Genomic DNA, 22,948 nt, shown 5'->3' on the forward strand with positions numbered 1-22,948 from the left:
GTAGGAATTTTGCGGGGATTTCCAATTTCCGTCTATCATCGTGGTCATTGATATGTTTTATTATTCCTCTAATTTCAAGCGTTTTACATACCCGAATCAGACAAAACTTTATTGCACCACGTTTTCGTCTCCTGTCAAATCCGCCTTAAACCACAACAGCCTGGTTTGATCACCTTACAACCTGCGTGATCTGCATTTTCAGACGCTGTAGAGTAATTTAGAGGCTTAATCAGAGTGACACAACTTTAACCAAAATCATTGGTTTTGTGTGGAGACGAATGTAAATTCGACGGTAAACACCACATATTCCAGCACAGGATTAATCTTTTTTAAACAGGTATACAATTCTTTTTTGTATTCTCTATGTTATCAACATCTCTGTTTACTACAGAATTAGATATAGATATAAGTCCGTACAATTACCCTCTTCTCATTTACTTTAGTGTAACGTAATGTATTTTACTTTATGGCATCATGCAGTTTCATAGTGACATTTAAAAAAATGTTTCTTATAAAAAAACTGAGTTTATATCTATGATTATTTGTTGATCGCTGATTTAATTAACAAACTAATAATTGAAGGTCTATTATAGATAGAATTTTACTTGTGCACTTCTATCTGATGTATAATACCCTAGAAAATATGAGTCACAATTTACACATGTACCACTTGCACCAAACTATAGATCCAGAAAAATTGTTAGCTTGATTGGCCATATGGCTTGAGTGTAAAATTATGAAACCAAAGGCTCTAATATTATTCCTAGTATAGATGTTGAAATAAATATAGGAACTTGGTAAAAACACACAGTGTGATTTCATGAACAGTTGAAAAACTGAAGAGTAGAAGTTTTTTCTATGTGGGAGAGTTATGTTCTGTATCACTACAGATACTAGCTGCTATATACCTCTCAGCAAGAGAGAACTACTGAATAAATTTATTTTCATTTATTTTACAGCCTTTACATCCACTGTAACGGCCTTTCAGTGTGGACAAGAACTTGTTAACAGTTGAGCGTAAGATTAATAGACCAGAGGTCACTTAGATTCAAATACTAGCAGAGACACCGAAATAGATACATTTCTACTTTCATTTGAAAATTTGATGTTTTAAACTAATGTAATAAATTGTAATGTAGAATTTTAGATAAAAATGTAGTGTTTGATTTGGTAATGTATGCTTGTATCAAAATATTGACGTAAAGAGCTTGTTATATGTAACAGAGGTCATTATTTATTTTAATGCCTTTGTAGGAATCGAACCTGGGACCCCTGGCTTACTAGTCTGACGCTCATTCAGTCGAGCTGAAGAGAAGTTCTCTCTAGCTGAGTGGTATATTGCGGCTAGTATTTTACCAGGGTTATATGCATGATGTAAGATACAAAGATATTTTGAGAATTGTAGGCGTCAGTGGATAGCCAAATTATGTTGATGAAATGATAATCTAGGATTTGTCTTTACCTGTGTTTTCATTTGTTACAGTAGCTAGTGTTAAGACATTCGAAATCCTTCAGTATGTCAGCCATGGATCAGAGTCAGCCGCCAACAAATTTATTTGGAGGAGCAATGTCCGCTGTATTCCCTCCAGATGCTCAAGACATGAGGTTTGTATTTCAAAATCATATCTATCTTACATCTAATAAATCTCCTTGGTATATTTGCCTCTCATCTGTTTTGGTTGATATAACATCAAGTTAGTGATAAAATTTCCGAATCTTTTTTGAAATCAGGCGGTAGAGCCAACGCCGTTCGTTCTGATTGAGTGGGTAGGTGGTTTCTACACTCCTCAGTCGGATACCTGATGGTATGCACGGCGATTGATCAATAGAACAAATCAAGTTAAACATATCAATCACAACGGCCTCGGAGTGTGTGGTTCTTGAGTCTTTATTATGTTGTTCGTCTATCGGTTTCGCCCTCTCGGGCTTCCTCTGTTCATAAAGCAGAATGAGAATACATACATTGGTAAGAAATATTTCAGCTGCATGAGCTGATATACATTTCTTGTTATATACAATCCTTGTCTTTTGTAAAGTTCTTTTTAACGCAAATTGCTTGAACATGTTTAATTTGAAATTTATGAAACATTGTTACCACAAAGAAAACAAACTGGCCATAGATTTTGTCTTAAATTTACAGGTATATGATTGTTACACAACTGTGTTGTTTTTTTCAGTAAATTTAGGGAAATCCCAGACCATCAAGAGGTCTTCACACACTCCACTACTGATCAGAGTATCATTATAGAAATCCTGGAGTATGTTCAAGAGCCTGATGATGTTGCTCTCAAGTAAGACCATCTATAATTATTATCAGTTAATATTATACAATACAAATGTACAGTATATTTTTGATGACCAGTACAATATGTTTTCTAAAACATTTCCACATTCATTTGTAAAATGGACAGTTTTATTGAAATTTGGATAAAGAAAAATTACAATTGATAGTCATATGAATTAACCAATTAGCAAGTTTCAATGAAATGTTTGATGCACTACACGATTCATTGTGCAATTTGCCTTTCAAAAAATCCTCTGCAATCTCTTAAGACATATCTCCCTGTAAGTGTAAATGTCTGGTGTTACACTGCCAGATTTTTTTCTTGCAGGTAAATTTGATAATTAAAAGATATTAACACTGTATATGATCTTTCAATTTCATTTTGGTCTTCAAGATGTCCGCTAGCCAAAATAAAAAGCACATCAAATATCTATTTTGGTTTGTAATTTCTGTAACCTGTGTAGGACACACTACGACGACTTGGTACGAGACAATGAAGTGAGTGAGGGTGATCATGTGATCCTGGAAGCAGAAGAGATACCTGTCCATAAGCTAGCTATGTCACAGTAAGTGTTTGTGCCAAACTCATGTGTACGATTATAAGTTCTTTTTAAATAAACAAATTTTTCATTATCAATAGTTTTACCTGTCAAGAGAACAGCCATTTTGACGGTGAACAATCACTGTTTCCATGCCAACAACACTGACATTATTGTTACATACTGGATGTCATGAAGGATATCTTGAACCACACTTTTTACTGATCAATAGTTTATTTCATTGGTATGGCCTTGCAGTTTTGAAATATAAAAGCACTTAATGTGAAGAAATCATTTAAAAATTTGTTGTTGTCTTTCTAGGTGTGAAAGTGCCCGTTATGTCCTTGGGCAACAGAAAGTCTCGAAGTTTAAGGAAGATTCTAAGAATACAATTAACATACACATGGGTTTGTTCCGGATCCCGGAATTCACCTCCGACATTCTTGTGACCTTCAATGACCCTGTCATGATAAGGTGTGTGCTGCTGATGTTTATGTTTACTTACTGTAAAGGCTGTTGTTTTGGGGGTGTTTAAATTTTTCCATTTTCAAGACTGGAATAGAATGATGAAAACTGATAACCCTAAAACAGTAAAGATTGCTTTAAACTTTTGTTAGATATGCAAAAGTTTGAACAGTTGAAAAAAACTTTGAAGTTGCAGTATGCATGTTCTGTTCCAAAGAAAAATCAACAAATTCAATACCTTAATCAGCTCAAGGGTATCAATTTTCATTTCTTTTCTTGGCTTACATGAGTTAGTTTGATATCAAATTTGATTTTTAATTTAAAAATGTAATTTTTAAAACTTACATTTAAGGGGAAGCATAAGCCTTAAATTTGATCCCAATTCTAGACACAAGTTACAAAGTAAAACAACTTTATAATTGGATTCATATTTTTCCAAACATCCAATAAAGACATTAGAAGATATCTAGGTGAAAATTGCTTGTTATGACATCAGTTTATCAAAATTACATACATTATGTAGGTCTGATGTTCCAATCCACACCACAGAACTTAAAAAAAAGTTGCCAACAAAAAGTATTAATAAATTATCACTGTCTTTACTTGTTTTCCCAAGCACGTCTAGCAGTTATTTTTAATCTCATGACTGAAAAATTTCATTTATTCAGAAATTTCAGCTTTTTAGAAATTGTTTGTTTCCTTTGTTTCAGTTTTTTGAGCAGCAGTAATCAGGCTGTTCCAACTAATTCTAATCGCTGGACCGTGGAAAAGTTTCAGAAGCTCTTAACTTCGTTGACCATCAACGATACTGGACTGTTTGGAGCTGAATAAACTGACTTTTCTCATGAATAAAGTCAGTCACTAAGCGCCTAGCGGATGTTTCACTCAAATCATTAACGATAATGATGGGAACTTCTGGGAAGGGACCAGGGCAAGTAGGTTCATGAGCAGATATAGGATGGGAAGGTGCTGTACACTACATGTATGCCCATGCAGGTGACTTTAGAAACTTGGGATCTTTGAGATACATAATATACCCATATCTAAGGGAAGCTTGCAACCCACTACTAGAGTATGTAGAAGCAGTCTGTCCACACATGGGTATGTGGAGCCATCTACCTGTAAATAGTTTGGGATAAAGCCATCCATCTACAAAAGGGTATGTTGAAACCATCTACCCACTACAAGGATACATTGGAAGGACAGATCAAAACAAATATGTTTTGGAGGAATTTTTCAACAATCAATTTCCTATAGAGATAGGAAGGACAGATGAACGGACCCACAACCAGTGTACTAAGGAGGGATTTTACCACAACAAACCCTATAGGGATAGAAAGGATGGATGAACACACACAACCAGGGTACTGTGGAGGGATTTTTCAGCAACTAATTCCCTATAGGGATAGGAAGGACAGATGAACAGACCCACAACCAGTGTACTAAGGAGGGATTTTACCACAACAAACCCTATAGGGATAGGAAGGACGGACGAACAGACACACAACCAGGGATATTATGGAGGGATTTTTCATAACTTAAAACTATAGAGATAGGAAGGTCGCATGAACGGACACACAACAAGGGTACTTTGGAGGGATTTGTCCACAACTAATATCCTATAGAGATAGGAAGATCGGATGAACAGACCCACAACCACGGTACTTTTGAGGGTTTTGCCCACAACAAACCTTATGGAGATAGGAAGGTCACATGAACAGACTCACAACAAGGGTACTTTGGAGGGATTTGCCCACAACTAATTTCCTATAGAGATAGGAAGGACAAATGAACAGACCTACAACCAGCATTCTTTGAAGTGGGGGGATCCTAATTTAATTTAATTCCCAATATAAAGAAGGGCAGACGGATGGACAAACAGTCAGGATACTTCGGAGGGATTTCTCCACAACCATGGAACTGTAGAATCACCTATGGATGCAGTGTGGGTTCTTCAGAGGGAAATGATCAGCAAATTCTCCTACAAATGATTCCTTAATTTCTTGTCATTTCCTTTTTTAATTGCTCCTAATCTTCACAACAGTTGAATTACAGAATTAAGGGATGTCATACACATACATTGTATAACAAAAGTACAGATTTTCATATGCCAGATCACCATAAGGACCCATTAACACATATTTAATTATATAACAAATATAATTTGGGTTTTTTTTTTAAAGATTTATTTTTGAAGATTTAACAAATGTATCAGAACTTGTCTCAAAATAATTATTTGTAATATCTATAAATATTTCATTTTAAAATGTCAATATTTACTTCAGCAACAGGTGCAGTTCTACAGAGGTAACTTAGCACTGTAATTTTACAATAAAATCAAACATAGTAGACATATTTCTGAACATTTTCTTTAGGTTGGTAATGTCAATAGAATAAAAGTTCTGATAACACAACCGGTAGAAGATTAGAGTGAGATGTTTCGATGACTACACTGTCTAACTAGTGTGGAGCGTACTAACACTGACGTACATAGTTTACAAGATAGTAAGGTAGTACGTCAGTGCTAGTACGCAGCACACTGGTCATTTGTCTGATGGAGATGACAGTGAAGTCATCAAAACATCACTCTCTAATCTTCTGCTGGTTGTATTAGAAGAGCTTCTATTCTGTAGTAAACATATCTCTGTGTGTTCAGGGCTCACCCTGAACCAAAATTATCGGGTGCGCTCAACTGTGACGGCACTGCCTCTGCCGCAGGGCCCCCGGATTATGTAAGCGTGTCAGCTAGTAGGCCTACAATACACACGTGGACACGAAAGTACACCGACTTCACAGAGCGCTTTTGTGGGCTTTATTATCGTATTGTTAGGGTTTTTTTAAAGAAAAAAACACAGTAGCCAATTTAGTAGCCACTTTGTATTTTGAGTAGCCAATTGAAAATAAAAGTAGTCAATGGCTACTTTGGCTACCGACAGCGTGAGCCCTGGTGTTGAAAGCAGACAAAAGTACAATACATGAATCATTCTATGAAAAATATGTAAATCACTTACATGGACAAATAAGTTAAGATATCAAGATTGAATAATTTTGGTTTATTATGGCAATTACTGTTGTTTGTGTATGTTTGATAAATAAATTGGAAAATAAAGACAATGGAAATCCCAACAAATATTGTTGGTCTATTGTATTGTGGCAGAAATGCAATATTGTACCATGGTTATCCTGAAATAAGTCCAGGGGGCCAATGCTGTATCATAGCAACAATGTAGGCTTATTGCTGAACAATAAGGACTGTATCCATGTCATACATGTACACGTTTAAATCGGATTACATTTTGTAAGTAAAAATTAGGATGTTGACCCTTTTCAGGTGATCAAAAGTATTGTTTATTTATAGGGATAATTTGGTGCTAGGAGGAGGATGGGCAAAGATTTTTTTGGTTTTTTTTTGGTTTTTTTTTTGGGGGGGGGGGGAGGAGATTATAATGTAGATTTTCTTCATTTGTTTTGGAATGTTTTTTACATTAACAAGTACATTGCATTTCCATCACTGTTTCATTAATATTCACATTCACTTCTACTGACACATCAGTAATTCAATCAATAAAACATCACTTGCAACATTCAGTTTAGAAATGAGGAATTTATTGTCAAATCTAATAGCCTATCGCATATCTACTCTGATATCTGATTGACTATGATATTCATCACCTCAATATTTTTCATTAATCATTATGAATAGATACATACATTTCTACAAGACTTGAAAGATTGCTTTGTTTCAGTAAATTAACAATTAAATAATGCCATGGACAGCTGCCTTTCAACTCAAATCAAATCACAATGTTAGTCAATGTGATACTGACTGCCTATTAAGATGGGTGAATTTTCATAACACTTGTGTAACATTCAGACAATTCAATTAAAGATGTATGATATTAGATCACCTGTACACACTTGTGTAACATTCAGACAATTCAATTAAAGATGTATGATATTAGATCACCTGTACACACTTGTGTAACATTCAGACAATTCATTTAAAGATGTATGATATTAGATCACCTGTACACACTTGTGTAACATTCAGACAATTCATTTAAAGATGTATGATATCAGATCACCTGTACACACTTGTGTAACATTCAGACAATTCAATTAAAGATGTATGATATTAGTTCTCTCGTACACATTTGCATAACATTCAGTTACTTAAACAAGGAATCAAAAAATGATACATTAAGCCACTTTTACAACAAACTTTCTCCTTGGGTCACTTGTATAATACTTGTATGGTGTCTGTTTCTTTTTTTAAAGCAGTATATACTAATATGAAAAATTTTTTCAACACAAAAAAAAAAAAAATTTACAATGTAAATGTTAGCGACTGTTCTGAAGAAGCGTGAAAAAAATAGAACTTTTTGGGGAGAATATTTGTATACTCTACCAAGGGTCTTTCAATTGGTTCTACTAGTTGGTTCATCTGAAAAAAAAAAAAATAAATTGCATTTAACTCAACAGTGAAGTACATGGAGTGCTGTACGAAGAAATCAATTTCCATGTATTTTTATAGCACATTCACCTTGCTTATTATGAATTCTATTTTGCAGATAAAAATATCATAATAATTGGTATACTTTAGTAACTGAGAAAGCTAATTAGGTTGTGAAAACCATAATAGTCAAACATGTTATTAATATAAAAAAGATGTGAAAAGCAATGTTATATTACTGAACAAGTGCATTTTGTAACAACTGAAATTTACTTCAATTATTTCTGTTATTGATGCTGATTGATGTATACTTAATCACTGCAAGTACAGTCGAATCAAACAAGATGAGTTGAACTGAAGGCAGAATAGATTACTCGAAAGTAACATCTAATTGGGTTTACCTATATATTAATCATTAATATTAATATTATATTAATTATCATGATATGCCAGTTTTTCTAAAAAAAAAAAATGTTTACCTGACTTATGAATATCATAGCAACAATGTAGGCTTATTGCTGAACAATAAGGACTGTATCCATGTCATACATGTACACGTTTAAATCGGATTACATTTTGTAAGTAAAAATTAGGATGTTGACCCTTTTCAGGTGATCAAAAGTATTGTTTATTTATAGGGATAATTTGGTGCTAGGAGGAGGATGGGCAAAGATTTTTTTGGTTTTTTTTTGGTTTTTTTTTGGTGGGGGGGGGGGAGGAGATTATAATGTAGATTTTCTTCATTTGTTTTGGAATGTTTTTTACATTAACAAGTACATTGCATTTCCATCACTGTTTCATTAATATTCACATTCACTTCTACTGACACATCAGTAATTCAATCAATAAAACATCACTTGCAACATTCAGTTTAGAAATGAGGAATTTATTGTCAAATCTAATAGCCTATCGCATATCTACTCTGATATCTGATTGACCATGATATTCATCACTTCAATATTTTTCATTAATCATTATGAATAGATACATACATTTCTACAAGACTTGAAAGATTGCTTTGTTTCAGTAAATTAACAATTAAATAATGCCATGGACAGCTGCCTTTCAACTCAAATCAAATCACAATGTTAGTCAATGTGATACTGACTGCCTATTAAGATGGGTGAATTTTCATAACACTTGTGTAACATTCAGACAATTCAATTAAAGATGTATGATATTAGATCACCTGTACACACTTGTGTAACATTCAGACAATTCATTTAAAGATGTATGATATTAGATCACCTGTACACACTTGTGTAACATTCAGACAATTCATTTAAAGATGTATGATATCAGATCACCTGTACACACTTGTGTAACATTCAGACAATTCAATTAAAGATGTATGATATTAGTTCTCTCGTACACATTTGCATAACATTCAGTTACTTAAACAAGGAATCAAAAAATGATACATTAAGCCACTTTTACAACAAACTTTCTCCTTGGGTCACTTTTATAATACTTGTATGGTGTCTGTTTCTTTTTTTAAAGCAGTATATACTAATATGAAAAATTTTTTCAACACAAAAAAAAAAAAATTTACAATGTAAATGTTAGCGACTGTTCTGAAGAAGCGTGAAAAAAATAGAACTTTTTGGGGAGAATATTTGTATACTCTACCAAGGGTCTTTCAATTGGTTCTACTAGTTGGTTCATCTGAAAAAAAAAAAAAAATAAATTGCATTTAACTCAACAGTGAAGTACATGGAGTGCTGTACGAAGAAATCAATTTCCATGTATTTTTATAGCACATTCACCTTGCTTATTATGAATTCTATTTTGCAGATAAAAATATCATAATAATTGGTATACTTTAGTAACTGAGAAAGCTAATTAGGTTGTGAAAACCATAATAGTCAAACATGTTATTAATATAAAAAAGATGTGAAAAGCAATGTTATATTACTGAACAAGTGCATTTTGTAACAACTGAAATTTACTTCAATTATTTCTGTTATTGATGCTGATTGATGTATACTTAATCACTGCAAGTACAGTCGAATCAAACAAGATGAGTTGAACTGAAGGCAGAATAGATTACTCGAAAGTAACATCTAATTGGGTTTACCTATATATTAATCATTAATATTAATATTATATTAATTATCATGATATGCCAGTTTTTCTAAAAAAAAAAAAATGTTTACCTGACTTATGAATATGTATTTCTCTAACAATTAATTGACCTCCTACTGTATCAGTACATTTGTATGTATGCATGTAGTTTTAGAGGTCAAATTAATTTCAACCAAATAACGATAGATATGCGTGGGCTTATTAAATATCAAAAGGCACGAGCTAATATTGCTGGACACATGATAGGGTCGCTATTGGTTACGAATCAGTAATGTCTGTATGATTGTACTGACCTTTTCCATAAGTGTCATTACATCATCTTTATATGAATGTTCTTTTACGACATGGATAAGTGCTTGAATAAATCGGGATCCAAAAGAAACTCCCCGAAACATTGCATTACCTGGAAAGAAAAACAACATGTACAAAATTTTTAACATTCAGAGTTTGCAAAATGTCAAAAATCTAAAATTCCACTTTGAAATTGAGGTTACACAATTCGCTGGGTACTTCTTTTACTAATTACATTAATTATTTTTTCAAAGTGACAAATTAGCACACATATTAGGAGTGTTTTTAGTAAAAACATTTTTTTTGAAAAATAACTTACGAGAAATATCATATATAGACAGAATATAGAATTAATGTTTGAAATTTCATGTACCAGGCTCTATTTTACCTATTTTAATATACATGCTTTGAAGTGTTCCACATGATTAGTGAAGATGTGTAGAGGGTCACATTGCATGATGGAAAAGATTTCCTTGTCATACACTAGGAGAGACAGGTGGGGGTATTCCCGTCTCAGGACAATCATTTAATGTCTTGTGTGACGTTGCGTGTCAATAATTCAATACTGTCACATCAACAATGCCCAACATGGAGATATCAACACCATTGTATGAAATGAAGCCAACATGGGTCTTTAGGGTGAGACAGGGTGATCTCAACCCTCTGGGAAAGATTATTAAGTATGAAATCACATGACAAGCCTCATGATTGCCAACTTAAGAATCTTTGACCTTGGGTTAAGATCACTTAACTTACCCACAATAAAGTAAACATTATATCAATCTCTCTAACACATGGAACATACCAAATCCACTTTTAGTACATAGGTACTGTACATGTACATCTCAAACCATACCAACATCTTATAAATTGTTGCTCAGTATATGTAAGAACAAGAGATCCCAGAGGGATCTTGGCACCCAACATTTGAGGATCTGTTTTCAGTTCTTGAAGATTTGTTTATTTTTTTTTTTGTTACAGGTGTTGTAAATGTTCATGAACTGGTCTTCATTGAATGTACTCAATGATGGCACAAGATATTTTTATTAAGCACCTATTAGCAAATATCATTTGAAAAAGATCCCAAAGTATCATTAGATAGCAGTCAGTTACAAGTGGATAATGGACAATATGCTTGTGCTGTATTACTGTTGACATCCAAGATGGCTGCCTGTGGGCCACCATGATTTCAAATCAGTCCAAAAAAGGTACAATGCAAAAAAGGAAATATACAGAAATGCAAGATGGCCAACTCAGTTCAAAAAAGGTACAATGCACAACTAGGGACCAAGGGGAACCTGCATATGAAATTTGAGAAAGATCCATACAGTACTTTTCCAGAAATAGCAGTAACAAACTTTTACTTCCATAATCCAAGATGGCTGCCTATCGGCCATGTTGAATGCGAATCAGTTCAAAAAAGGTACAATGCACAACTAGAGACCAAGGGGAACCTGCATATGAAATTTGAGAAAGATCCATCCAGTATGTTTCCAGAAATAGCGGTAACAAGAATTGTTTACGGACAGACGGATGCCTAGACAGACGGACGACAGACCACAGACGCAGGGCGATTTGAATAACCCACCATCTATTAGATGGTGGGCTAAAAATCTGACAATTACACTGTGTTGTTGCCCTAGCAATAAACATATCCCTTGGTACAGTTCTTCCATCCTCTGTTTCCTTGGAGACCATACTGTTGAGTATGTCCACTGAAAGGCTACTATAGTCTATTTCTTCACTGCCAGATTCTTCATCCACTCCTTCACTGACAGCTTCATCCACTCCTTCACTGACAGATTCTTCATCCATTCTTCTTGATTGTCCTGTCAATGTAAAACATCATTAAAAATGTACAACAATTTTTCTTAGTTCTAAATTTTCCAGTTACGTTTAAAGTGAACACAGATAACTGTAAAATAAATCAAATTAAGTTATTTCATTTGATAAACAACCATTTATCTCTTTTCAAGAATTCAAATTAGTTTGACTTTTTAATTTAATTTACTTACAATGTGGGTGAAGTTCACATATCCTCTCTTATACAGATACTACAATTGCAATGTATACATCTCAATGATCCAGTTAAATAATAACTAAATGAGCAGACCATATAGATTTGTGTTCCTACTCCCTAATCTCATTATCTTACAAAATCTGTTGAGGTGGTTATCAGATACCTTATACCAATCTTGTACTTTACCCTTTTTCCAAATTGTCATGGGTAACCTTTGACCTTTAACCTTGAAAAACGAGCACCAAAATTTAATCAAGTGTAGAACTTGTTGTCAGATTATGGTGTGACAATAAACTAAATAAGTTGAGTGGTTCACAAGATATCTTGTACTCAAAATACATGTTATTTATTGCAAAAGTGATCCTATGTGACCTTTGACCTTTAATACTGTTCTATGATCACCAAAATCTGAGCAGGTGTAGAACATGTGGCATAAACCAAATGTATCTATGGGTTCATGAGATATTTTGCATTTAAGCACTCAATGTTGACCTTTGACTTCTAAACTTTATCAACGACTACCAAAATCTGTGTCAGTTATAGGACTTGATGTGATGATGTTATGGTGTGAATATAAATCAAATATATCCAGGGATCTTCACAAAATAATGTACTCCAAGCTTTTCATATGAAAAGTGGTCAAGTGTGCCCTTTATTTGACCTTTATTTGACTCTGAACTTTGACCAATGACATCCAAGATCTAATCGGGTATAAAAATTGATGTTGTGCTATATGGTTCCAACATGAAATAATTCTGTCGAAGTGATTACTATATACACCACCCACCCCCACACACCACCCCCCACCCCAACCCACTTTCCTTTAATCTTTATTAGGGATTTATAACTATCAACTATAATGAGATTTTACTTTGACATCAACAAAGATGAATTTTGAAAAACACACATCAGTACGCTAATGAACTTTCGGTGGCTGATACCAATAAAAGCATATCTTAAAGTCTCAAATCATCAGTTTTGCACTTAATTGACCTGGAAGTAAAGGTCAAGTTGACTTACTTTGGGTTTTATAAAGATAACTTGGAGAGAAATATAGTTAGATCTTAAGGACAGTAAATTTGATAAGCATGCATATGAACTTTGACCTACAAAGATGAATTAAAGCCATGGTGACCTAAATATTGTATATCTAACTACTATTTGTAATGTAGAGATTCTTCCTGAAGAAGAAATTATCACTATTAAAGGACAAAAAATTATTATCATTATCAGAACCAGAGTTAATATCAAATATATTTATCCTATGATAAAGACTCTGAAATGTGGGAGGGCAATACTTGTTTAAAAGTAGAGAGACCAAAGCTTCATTACAAAGCATGGTAAAGCTCATTGCTGCTTGAAACTGCAGAAACAAGACATTAAATTCCAGATAGATTAATTATGAGAATGTCCTATTTCAGCTTATTCTCACTTTAATTTATATATAGGTACAGTTATGAGGTCAAACCAGACAAAATATACTAACTTTGTTGTCTACTGCAGGCTAAGATAAAGAAGAGTTTAGGTTTTCCTGTTAGTTCTGGGCAGTGTTCTTCATTGAACAGTTTGATTATGTCTCTAAGGTTAACAGTTCGACCGTCTGTCCCGTAAATCTTCTCCCCTTCTCCGTGTGATAAAATTACTACAACTAAAGCACCAATCTGTTGGAGATTATCTCTATTTTTTTCTTCATTTAAGATGTCCAGCATCCTCTGAAACCAAAATAATACAGGATACATGTACATGATATTTTTGATAAAAACATCCATCACTGTCTGGTATCACAAAATAAAGTGCTAATGAAAACCATTTCAGCCCCGACAAAATATTTGATTTTATGGTTTCCTCCGTTTCTAGAAGACTTCGACAGAGAACAATTCTAACATTCATGGTAGTGTACAATTCCAAGGACCACTGATTTTCCTTCACTTTTTTTTTTTAAAAGTCTCGTGCTTCATGATTTACCTCACAAGAACAATCGTTGTAGGTCTTTGTGTGGAAATCCAACTTCTTGAAGAGCAGATCCAGGCTGGTTGCATCAATATTTCCAGTGGTTCGTGGTGGCAGTCCAGAATTTGCCAGAAATGTAGAATTATTGATGATGATAATCCGTCGCTGATATTTTGGATCTACCGGGTAGACCTGAGAGAAGAAGATAACAAAGGATTTGGTTTTCTCATAAAACTCTTCGTAGATTTGTAATAAAACTCTTCGTAGATTTGTAATAAAACTCTGCGTAGATTTGTAATAAAACTCTTCATAGATTTCTAAAACAAGTAAAAAAAAAAACCCTCGCTAGCTTCCCATGTTGTATGGAAATTAAATCCCTACTTGCTAATGTTATCTCAACTCAAAAAGAATACATCTCATTGGTGTAAAGAAAAATTTACTTTTCAAGAAAGTTCTAACCATTAATCATGTGTTATTCCATGAAACTAAGAAAATACAGAGATAAACCAGTCACATTTGAACATTTATTCATATACTGAATCAAATAAACAGTACTTATTCAATGTACGTGGAAACAGGTGCCCTTTGAAAGTAACAGAATGAAAATGAAATTTCTTCAGAGCACATCAAAATATTGCCAGATATATACCATGTAGAAAAATTGACATTATTTGTGAAGAAAGTATTGGTTGATTTCAGTTAAGTCTATACAAGCAGTAAATATATGATAGTACGGTCTTCACTTTTACAGTTGTCCAGATTGGGGCTAGATCACAAGCACAAATTTACACACATACGACAGAAAATACTTTTGTGTCTATAAAACTTTCTATCCTATTGGTATCAATACATCTCTATAGATTTTCCTTTGATTGTGGTAGAGAAATTTATTTTAAAAAGGAAACTTACCAGAAGTTAAAGGATAAGATTTCTGAGTGTGGAATGGTATTTAAAGTATGGTCCAAATACTATAATGATGAAGTGCAGCCTCATTTTCTTTTTAATTGACTTTGCTGCACTTGATTTTTATATGATTGCTCATTTAATAATATTCCTCTGCACATTATCAACCATAAAACAAAATGAGGTCCAATGGGCCTGCAGTGTTCACCTGGTGCATTTCGACACATTTGACACCTGTGACCTTAAAAGTGGGTCAAGGTAATTTTTTTAACAATCTAGGTAGTCCTTTTTCCCAGTATCCTAAATGCCCAATATCATTGCCCTCAGCCTTTTGGTTGCTGAGAAGAAGTCATTTGAAGATTTTCAAATATTTGACCCCTGTGACCTTGAAAGTGGGTCAAGGTTATTCATTTAAGCAAACTTGGTAGCCCTCCATCCCAAAATGTTACAGGCCCAATATCAGTATCCTGTGCCTTTTCATTATTGAAAAGAAGTTGTTCGAAGTGAAAGGTTGACGCCAGATGGACTGACAAACGGAAGGATGGAGGACGAACTGATGACGAAGCTGCACCACAGCATGAGCTTTAGGCCAGGTGAGGTAACAAGGTAAGGGAAATTTAGAGTAGGGCAGGTGCCTATCTTTACTGTTAGTGAAGCATTTAATTATTTTCATATTGATTAATTTTTTTACCAAATCTTTTTTAGATGTCTGTATTGGGACCAGAAATTTAAACATGTAGTGGAGTAGGGGTTCCACTTTACCATGTTGTATTGATGGACACTGATATCATACAAGGTATTGTTGTATTTAGGGGACCTTAGGCAAGTAATATCAATAAATAGATTTAGATGGAAATTGTTTTCATTTGCCATACCTGATCAGTAGCTATTTCCATAGAAAACTGCTGCAACTGCTGTTGACTGAGTGCGGGTTTATTTATATTCATATCAGCAAGAGGACGTGAATGTGACCTTGTTCTTGGCCAGTTACTTGTTCTTTCTGCAGAAGTAGATATATGTCACAAAACTTTTGTTTACATATATACAACTAAAAACAAAACTTAATTATATCACAGCGACCTATTTGTGTTAAACAATAAAGTTACCTGAATCAACAATGAACTTGAACTAACACTACACAAAATGTCATCAGTGATATACTTCATATGCTTTCATTGACTCAATTATAAAACCACTACGACCTATATTAAAACAAAATGTTATTATGCCTATATTTATACAATTTTTATGATAAGTCCAGCAGGCTAACACAAACAGATAACAGACCACATAGCAACATCATCTTTACTGAATTTGATTGGCATGTGTGGGCTTATGATAACCAGGCATGAATTTGGTGCCAAGTAAAATTTGGGTGGAAGCTGTGACCTATTTTAGATCCCTGGACTCAGCCATCCCATAATTCATCTGTGTATAAAATGTGGTAAATATTGGCGAGATCTATATACAGCAAGTTAACACTATCATCATCTGAGGTCAAATAGGTACAACAATGCTACAAATGTTTGTTAATTTGTTAATTTGGAAGCTAGCACATCAGATTTGATTTGTTGCAAACATATGATGAACAACTACTGTGATTTTAAGACGAAGATAAAGTAAATAACTTATTGTTTCATTGAAAGCATTCAAGCATGCAAATAAATCATAAAATTATTTACTTGCCTGCAAAGTTTGATGCGTAGTTTTGTTCTACAGGTTGGGATGACGAAATTCCTCCCGACCGTGCAACATGTTCATCACTACTGGAAAAAGTAACTTCTTGTCCTCGTTCAGTGTTGCCCCTTGTGGTATTTAATAGTTCTGTAGCCAGTGAATTATCTGAAGGAACACTTAAGCAGCCTTGTAGAGAACAAGCAGCCTCTTGATTATGAGCCCCATAAGGGTTTTGATGGATGTTCTCCGCACACCTTTGTTCCTCACTTGAAACCTCTGGGTTACCATGGGCAACGTGTAGGTCAGATCCAGACACTAAAATGCCTGAACTTAGACTGTTTTCTTCAGAAACTTGAGCTGTGAAGCTAAATGCTGATTTACTCTTTGTTTGGTTTCTTTGTAACATTTCATTATCATATTCGCTATATTCTGTCTTAGAATCATCTAAATTTCCCTGTTGTATTCCAAGGCTTCTAAAATCTTGATTATCATTCATTTCTCTTTGTGAAATATCAAAACTTGGAACCTTTAATAAAATAGTTTCGTCAGGAGAATCTGCTTTTGGTTTTGTTTCCCCACCTGAATTTGGTGGTTTCAAAACAAAAGCAATTAGGTTGTTTTTTGTAATTATCAAAGCTTCATAAAATGAATTAAATGCATTAGGACCACGCATCACCAGCAATGATAGCAGATGTCTTGTTTTACTGGCACTCGGAGATTTTGACTGAAAAGTAAGATCAGATAAGAGTGAATAGAGAAAAAGCAGATTTATCATATCTATCTATTATTGAAATTGTCATCTGTTGTTTTTTTTTTTTTTTTTTCTCTTCGAATTAGTTATTTTTTTCAGAATATTCCAGTCATTTGATTAACTGACTGGGTTTTTGTACAGACAAAGATTTTTCTTAGTTATAATATTGGCGATAATTTCTGTTTAATTGTAGTCTGTGAAAAGTTTTTAAACAATCTATTAAACATATATGCATTTGTCACCACTGAGAGTTTTCTATAGATCTTGTTTCTTAGATAACTTAGTATATCTATTTCACATGTAGACACATGTTATCACTGATTAAAAATCTTATAGGACGATGATTAATTTTTAGTCATTTTAAGGAAGGTTTAAGACAAAAGATCAGTTGAATGCACTGGTCAAATGACCATAAAGTTGTTTGTGATGACGATACAAATAAAGTTTTCAGTTCAACTAGTCAGTTAATAAATATCTATTGGATTTAGTTTGAATGTATTACATACTCATTAGACAATTGAAACCGTTGAAATCTTTTGAAAATAATGTATTTCTTGGTAAGAATTGTACTTTTAAAACACTAAGCATCCTTGAGGATCACTTAACCTAATTTTGTTTTTTCTAACATGTTCAAGAATATTTTTTTGATTTTGTATCATCTTATGTGCATATTAATAAAAATTATCCTGCAAACATGCCTTTCCTACAGTGAAAAAAATGCTCTCTAATTTAGAGTAACTTTCAAAAAAAAAGAAAAAAAGAATAGAACAGAAATTGATGTGTCACCTGCCCAGCAAGGTTTCTGGAGATGAGTGTTATGGAACAACAGCCATTGATATTCATTGTATGTATTCCATTTATACAATATGTCCATTTATTTCAGATGTGATGAGTAAACATGTCCCCCACTTGTATAAAACATCTCAACTTGAGATTTCCTTAAGTCGAGATTTTCCTCAGCTGATATTTCCTCAAAAATGGCTTGTATAAAATTTTCTCAAGGAACAGGAGGAAGTCATTGGCTAGGATGTCCTGAAATTCCTTGAGGAATTTTCATACAAGATATTTTCAAGGAGATATTAGCTGAGGAAAATCTCGACTTGAGGAAATCTCAAGTTGAGATGTTTTATACAAGTGGGGCCTGATGTAGTGTCGAAGGAACTGAATCCTGCACAGAATGAGAATTTGAAAAGATACTAATTTGCTTTAAATATGACAGGAACATGGACAACCCAGCTGAAAAGCAATCTAAAACAAGCCTCTTTGGTTAAGAAGAATTGTATGAAGTTTGAGTCTAATTGTCCATAGAAAACCCAAGTGATCACACAAAACCAATTTTCTTTTTAATGATGGGCTGACCTTGACCTTTGACTTTTGACCCTGATAAAAGCAATCTCACGCAATCCTTTGGTAAGGTTATTGTGCGAAAACAAAGATTGTACTTATTGTAACAGTGACCTTGGCTTTTGACCTTCAAACCTGAAAAGCAATCTCAAGCAGGCCCCTTTGGTATTTTTCATATTTTGTAATTGTCCAAAGAAAACTAAAGTTATTGCATGAAAACCAATCTCCTATATATGGTAACACAGTCCTTGACATTTGACCTCTGAACATAAAAAGCAATCCCAAGGAAGCACTTTTGGTAAGGAAGCAAAAAGTTAAAAAAAGTACAAATGACCTTGACCTTTGAACCTGAAAAGCAATCCCAAGGAAGCACTTCTGATAAAAGAAGCATTGTATGAAGATTGAGCTCGATCAACCAAAGTTATCTCAAATTAACATGTGAAAACCTTTGTGCAGATGACAGTAATGAAACGACAACGCTGCCGACATAGTAATACCTATAGATCACCTTTGGGAGGCAGGCGACACAAAATTTGGAATCACCTTGTATCTGGTGAAATGTTTGTACCGTTATCTTATATCAAAAATGCAACGTTCAACTTTGGAATCAGTTCTACAAAATTAGAAAATATCTGTCAGAAAAATGTTGAGAGAACTATTGAATATTTCAGCAACAATGAGATATAATTTTATTTCAACTGATATACTAATATAACAAAATATAATCAAAAGTATGTATACATATATACAAGTCATCAGACAGATGAATTCTGTAACAATTTTTGTTATCTGTTGGATGCCAAAAAGCCAAAGTTTATGACCAAGTACATTTTGTGTTAACAAATATAATGTTCATTATCTGGTCAAGGTCAATTTTTTTCTGTTTTAAAAAATGATTTGATAAAACTGATCAAATATTTGGTCCGAGACAAAAACAAAATGTAATACATTAAAGATAACCAAAATAAAAAAGAGATATTTACCATAATATCATCTACCATGTTCTCTGTGAAGATTTCGAATGCAATCAATTGGTCACACACTGCTTCAATATCTATCAGTTGCTTGACAATGAATGGTCGATATTTTCTCAGCAAAGTTGCATGATGCTCTTCCATAATGATGTATTCAATATCTAGCTTTATTTTCACCTGGAATAAAATGTATATATCTCTTCATCTAGAATAGTAATCACGATATCCTCCAGCGTATTTGTTCCAACCATGGAGTCTCATAGAGAAGATGGCACATACAGATCTCCTTTTCACAAGATATTACCTTAAAAGAATTTACATGTTTCCACCTGCTCTCTCTGTCTGTTGATAGGACTTTAGAAATTAAAAACTCCTATAAACTTTTGATTTATGCCTTAATTGCTGGGAACATGCCAACAGAGGAATTCTCTGGGAGTTTTTAAGAGAAACAGAAATGTTTGATGCCTCCTTTATAACAAGAGGCCCCCAGGCCTTAACGGTCATCTGACTACAAAAACTTTCAGCAGGGAGAAGGGTTATTTTTTCTACTTCGAATGAAATCTGTTTCCATGATGTAGACGGTAGTTTAGGTGAGGAGTAGGTAACTGTAACAAGTGTTACCAATTATTTTGACTGTAAAGTTGAATTTTAAGTTAAAGTTAAAGTTTGAAATAGGTGTTCGCAGGAAAACCATGATTTCGCAATCCTGTTACAAAATGGCCTCCCTGGCTTCCATGTCAAAGCTTTGGTAAGGTCAAAAGATGTTAAAAACTTTTATTTGCTACCTTTCCTTAACATTCCAATCAATTTTTAGCTCAGTGGCACCAGTGGAACTGGTGATGAAGTTTTAAATATGTTTTTTAAGATGGCGGCCATGGTGGCCATATTGGATTTCAGACATAGCCAAAAAATAACAACACTTGGTCAGGACCATCTCAGGATCATTCCATGAAAGTTTGAGCCCAATCCCACTGTTGGAACTTGAGTTTACGCATGGCGGACAAAGCATGATGCCTTTTTGTCATCAGGACATAAAAGGTCATATGACAGAAAAAAATATATACAGTGTACTATATATGTTGAAACATAGCTCATGGAATAACAATGGGCAATAACTCTAGTAAAATGTCAATAGATCAGTACTATATTCTAGACACTAGGCATTTTTTTCAAAGTAAATGATGGTAAATATGGATTTGTTTTCGAAGATAAAATTTGAGAGCTTTAGCACTGTTAAAAAGGGGCAATAACTCTATTTAAAATCTATCCTTCCAGTGATTTACTAAAGGCAGCTGTATATGCATATAGTGTAAAAAAACAAATGCAACCATGAGTTCTGTCTGTCACCAGACTTATCTATTAAGAACGAGTGTATTGCCAACATAGAGAATGGGTGTATTGACAGACGACGCTACTTACCTATGAAATGTGCAGTAATTGCATGCAGTTCGTACACCTCCGATTCTGATAGTTTAGGTTGTGTTTTCAAAACAATACGGAAAATAGATGGACTGAATCGATGACAAACAATTCTGTATGCAAAACACTTTGTACACGTCTATGATACACACACAAACATAGAAAACTATATTTGGAAATGAGCGCCCGCTTCTGTAATATCAAAATGTGTGTGTATAATTCAACTTAAAAAATAATTATCTAAGCATGTGCAGATATTATGTACAGATGCATGCATGACAGAATTATATGAAATTAATTGTTTTTAAATTAATACTTTGATCTAGATATTACATATCACGAACTTTCTTCAACATCATCACCTGAATGTTCAAGTAACTTTACGCGTTCGACGATGCCCGCGGTTGTATTTACACCATGTGACCTAAACACGCTTGCGCATTAAGGCATTTGGGAAGTGAAGGGAATTCACCTAACCTGGATAACTTAATGTTATCTTGGTTTCCTTGCAATTGACTGGGAAGACCGTTTGAAACAGATTTACTATTCTTTTAAAAAATATATGAAATTATAAGTATTTGTGACCTTTGGCTGCCGATTAATTGTCTGGTTTGACAACTCAGTGTAACCATTTCTTTTATATCATTTTCAATTCTCAATCTTTAAGATTCAAAAGTCATCTACATAAACTTACAATGTAACACAAATAGTTATTTGTCTTCGATTCACACATTCATCGCAACCAAAAACCCACATAACGTTCACTAGATGTGAAATATTAGTTTGTTTCTCAAACGAAAATCACACGCAATACTCTGTATATATGTTCAATGATCACATATTTGTCAAAACAGTTCGTACATCTCGTTTACCCTTCTATTGCAGTTTTCGATTGTAGCTTCTAAGGGGATCCGATAAAAATATAACCATTTCTCTTCCGTCAAACCATTTTTAAACCATATATTTAACACGAATTATACAACTACAAATATGGAAAGTAAAACATTAACAGACACTACATGTACATATGGTTAAGAAGAATTAAGTGATAAGCACTGACCAACTGTAATCATGACGAACCCGAAAAGATAAAACACCTTTTGTCATGTTAGTTTAAACAACATTTTATTTCATAGCGGATAGAGTTCTGTAAAACAGCTATTCCCTCATCAACACCCTCGATACTACAGGGGTTACATAGAGAATGCATGGTCAGTGTCGGATATTTTAAGACACTGACCATGTATTCCTGCAACAATGATTGAAAATCAGACTATTGAAACTTAAACAGTTTTGTTGTCCAATCTGTGTTTACCTGACATTGACGTTATGCTCAATTTTGTCTGATGACGGGCACGAAAATAATTGCTCTGCACGGAAACATAGTTCCAAACTTCATCTGATATAACAGCGATTTTATGAATTTTCATAAATCAGCTTATTCATTACCACATGTAAAATAACTTGTTTCAACAACTATTAATATTTCTAAACGTAATACTTAAGTAAATTCAGAGAGTAGATCTCTCGAATTATCGCACGTGTTAAAATACATTTGTTTTCCGTCATTGCCGAGTACAGCAAAAATATATGCGGCAGGTGCATTCCGACAACGGCGGTGCCAATTGCAGGATAAAATCACTTTCGGTCTCTGCACCCCTTAAACATGTCATGTGCGACACCTTGGGCATAAGACGGGAAGACTAGTTTGATCCTCTGATGTACAAAAAAAGGAATCTCGAGGTCGCATAACGGTATATATTGTAATGTCTTTGAAGTTTGTCGTCTCTCCT

The 22,948-nt window shown here is 33.9% G+C and overlaps 2 protein-coding genes across 5 annotated transcripts; one reads left to right on the forward strand and one right to left on the reverse strand.

Annotated features, from left to right (window-relative positions):
• Positions 1-141: 141 nt before the first annotated feature.
• Positions 142-6,418, forward strand: LOC132553254 (ran guanine nucleotide release factor-like). 4 transcript variants are annotated; one of them, XM_060217483.1, is made up of 7 exons: positions 142-337; positions 960-1,017; positions 1,484-1,605; positions 2,178-2,291; positions 2,749-2,850; positions 3,145-3,297; positions 3,999-6,418. In XM_060217483.1, the coding sequence occupies exons 3-7, from the start codon at positions 1,517-1,519 to the stop codon at positions 4,117-4,119; spliced, it is 579 nt and encodes a 192-aa protein (XP_060073466.1). In that variant the 5' UTR covers positions 142-337; positions 960-1,017; positions 1,484-1,516; the 3' UTR covers positions 4,120-6,418. The 4 variants fall into 4 exon arrangements, with proteins under 4 accessions (XP_060073466.1, XP_060073468.1, XP_060073465.1 ...); XM_060217485.1 differs by having other exon boundaries at positions 1,487-1,605; XM_060217482.1 differs by lacking the exon at positions 960-1,017.
• A 2,312-nt stretch (positions 6,419-8,730) lies between these two features.
• Positions 8,731-21,510, reverse strand: LOC132553221 (cell death protein 3-like). Its single transcript, XM_060217450.1, has 9 exons — positions 21,156-21,510; positions 19,746-19,913; positions 16,677-17,391; positions 15,866-15,999; positions 14,103-14,279; positions 13,624-13,849; positions 11,743-11,946; positions 10,120-10,229; positions 8,731-9,406 (listed from the first exon to the last, which is right to left on the reverse strand). The coding sequence occupies exons 2-9, from the start codon at positions 19,878-19,880 to the stop codon at positions 9,290-9,292; spliced, it is 1,818 nt and encodes a 605-aa protein (XP_060073433.1). The 5' UTR covers positions 19,881-19,913; positions 21,156-21,510; the 3' UTR covers positions 8,731-9,289.
• Positions 21,511-22,948: the final 1,438 nt, after the last annotated feature.

Source organism: Ylistrum balloti, unplaced genomic scaffold (assembly GCF_031769215.1).
Source record: "Ylistrum balloti isolate Yb309-2 unplaced genomic scaffold, AGI_CSIRO_Ybal_v1 Utg370312, whole genome shotgun sequence".
Classification (NCBI taxonomy): Eukaryota; Metazoa; Mollusca; class Bivalvia; order Pectinida; family Pectinidae; genus Ylistrum; species Ylistrum balloti.

Coding starts and splice junctions, on each gene's coding strand:
- LOC132553221 (XM_060217450.1), bottom strand. CDS start 19,880: ATGGAAGAGCATCATGCAACTTTGCTGAGAAAATATCGACCATTCATT. Junction 17,392..19,745: donor ACATGGTAGATGATATTATG/GTAAATATCTCT, acceptor CTTACTTTTCAG/TCAAAATCTCCGAGTGCCAG. Junction 14,280..15,865: donor TGGAAATAGCTACTGATCAG/GTATGGCAAATG, acceptor TTCTTCTCTCAG/GTCTACCCGGTAGATCCAAA.
- LOC132553254 (XM_060217483.1), top strand. CDS start 1,517: ATGTCAGCCATGGATCAGAGTCAGCCGCCAACAAATTTATTTGGAGGA. Junction 1,606..2,177: donor CCAGATGCTCAAGACATGAG/GTTTGTATTTCA, acceptor TGTTTTTTTCAG/TAAATTTAGGGAAATCCCAG. Junction 2,292..2,748: donor CCTGATGATGTTGCTCTCAA/GTAAGACCATCT, acceptor TAACCTGTGTAG/GACACACTACGACGACTTGG.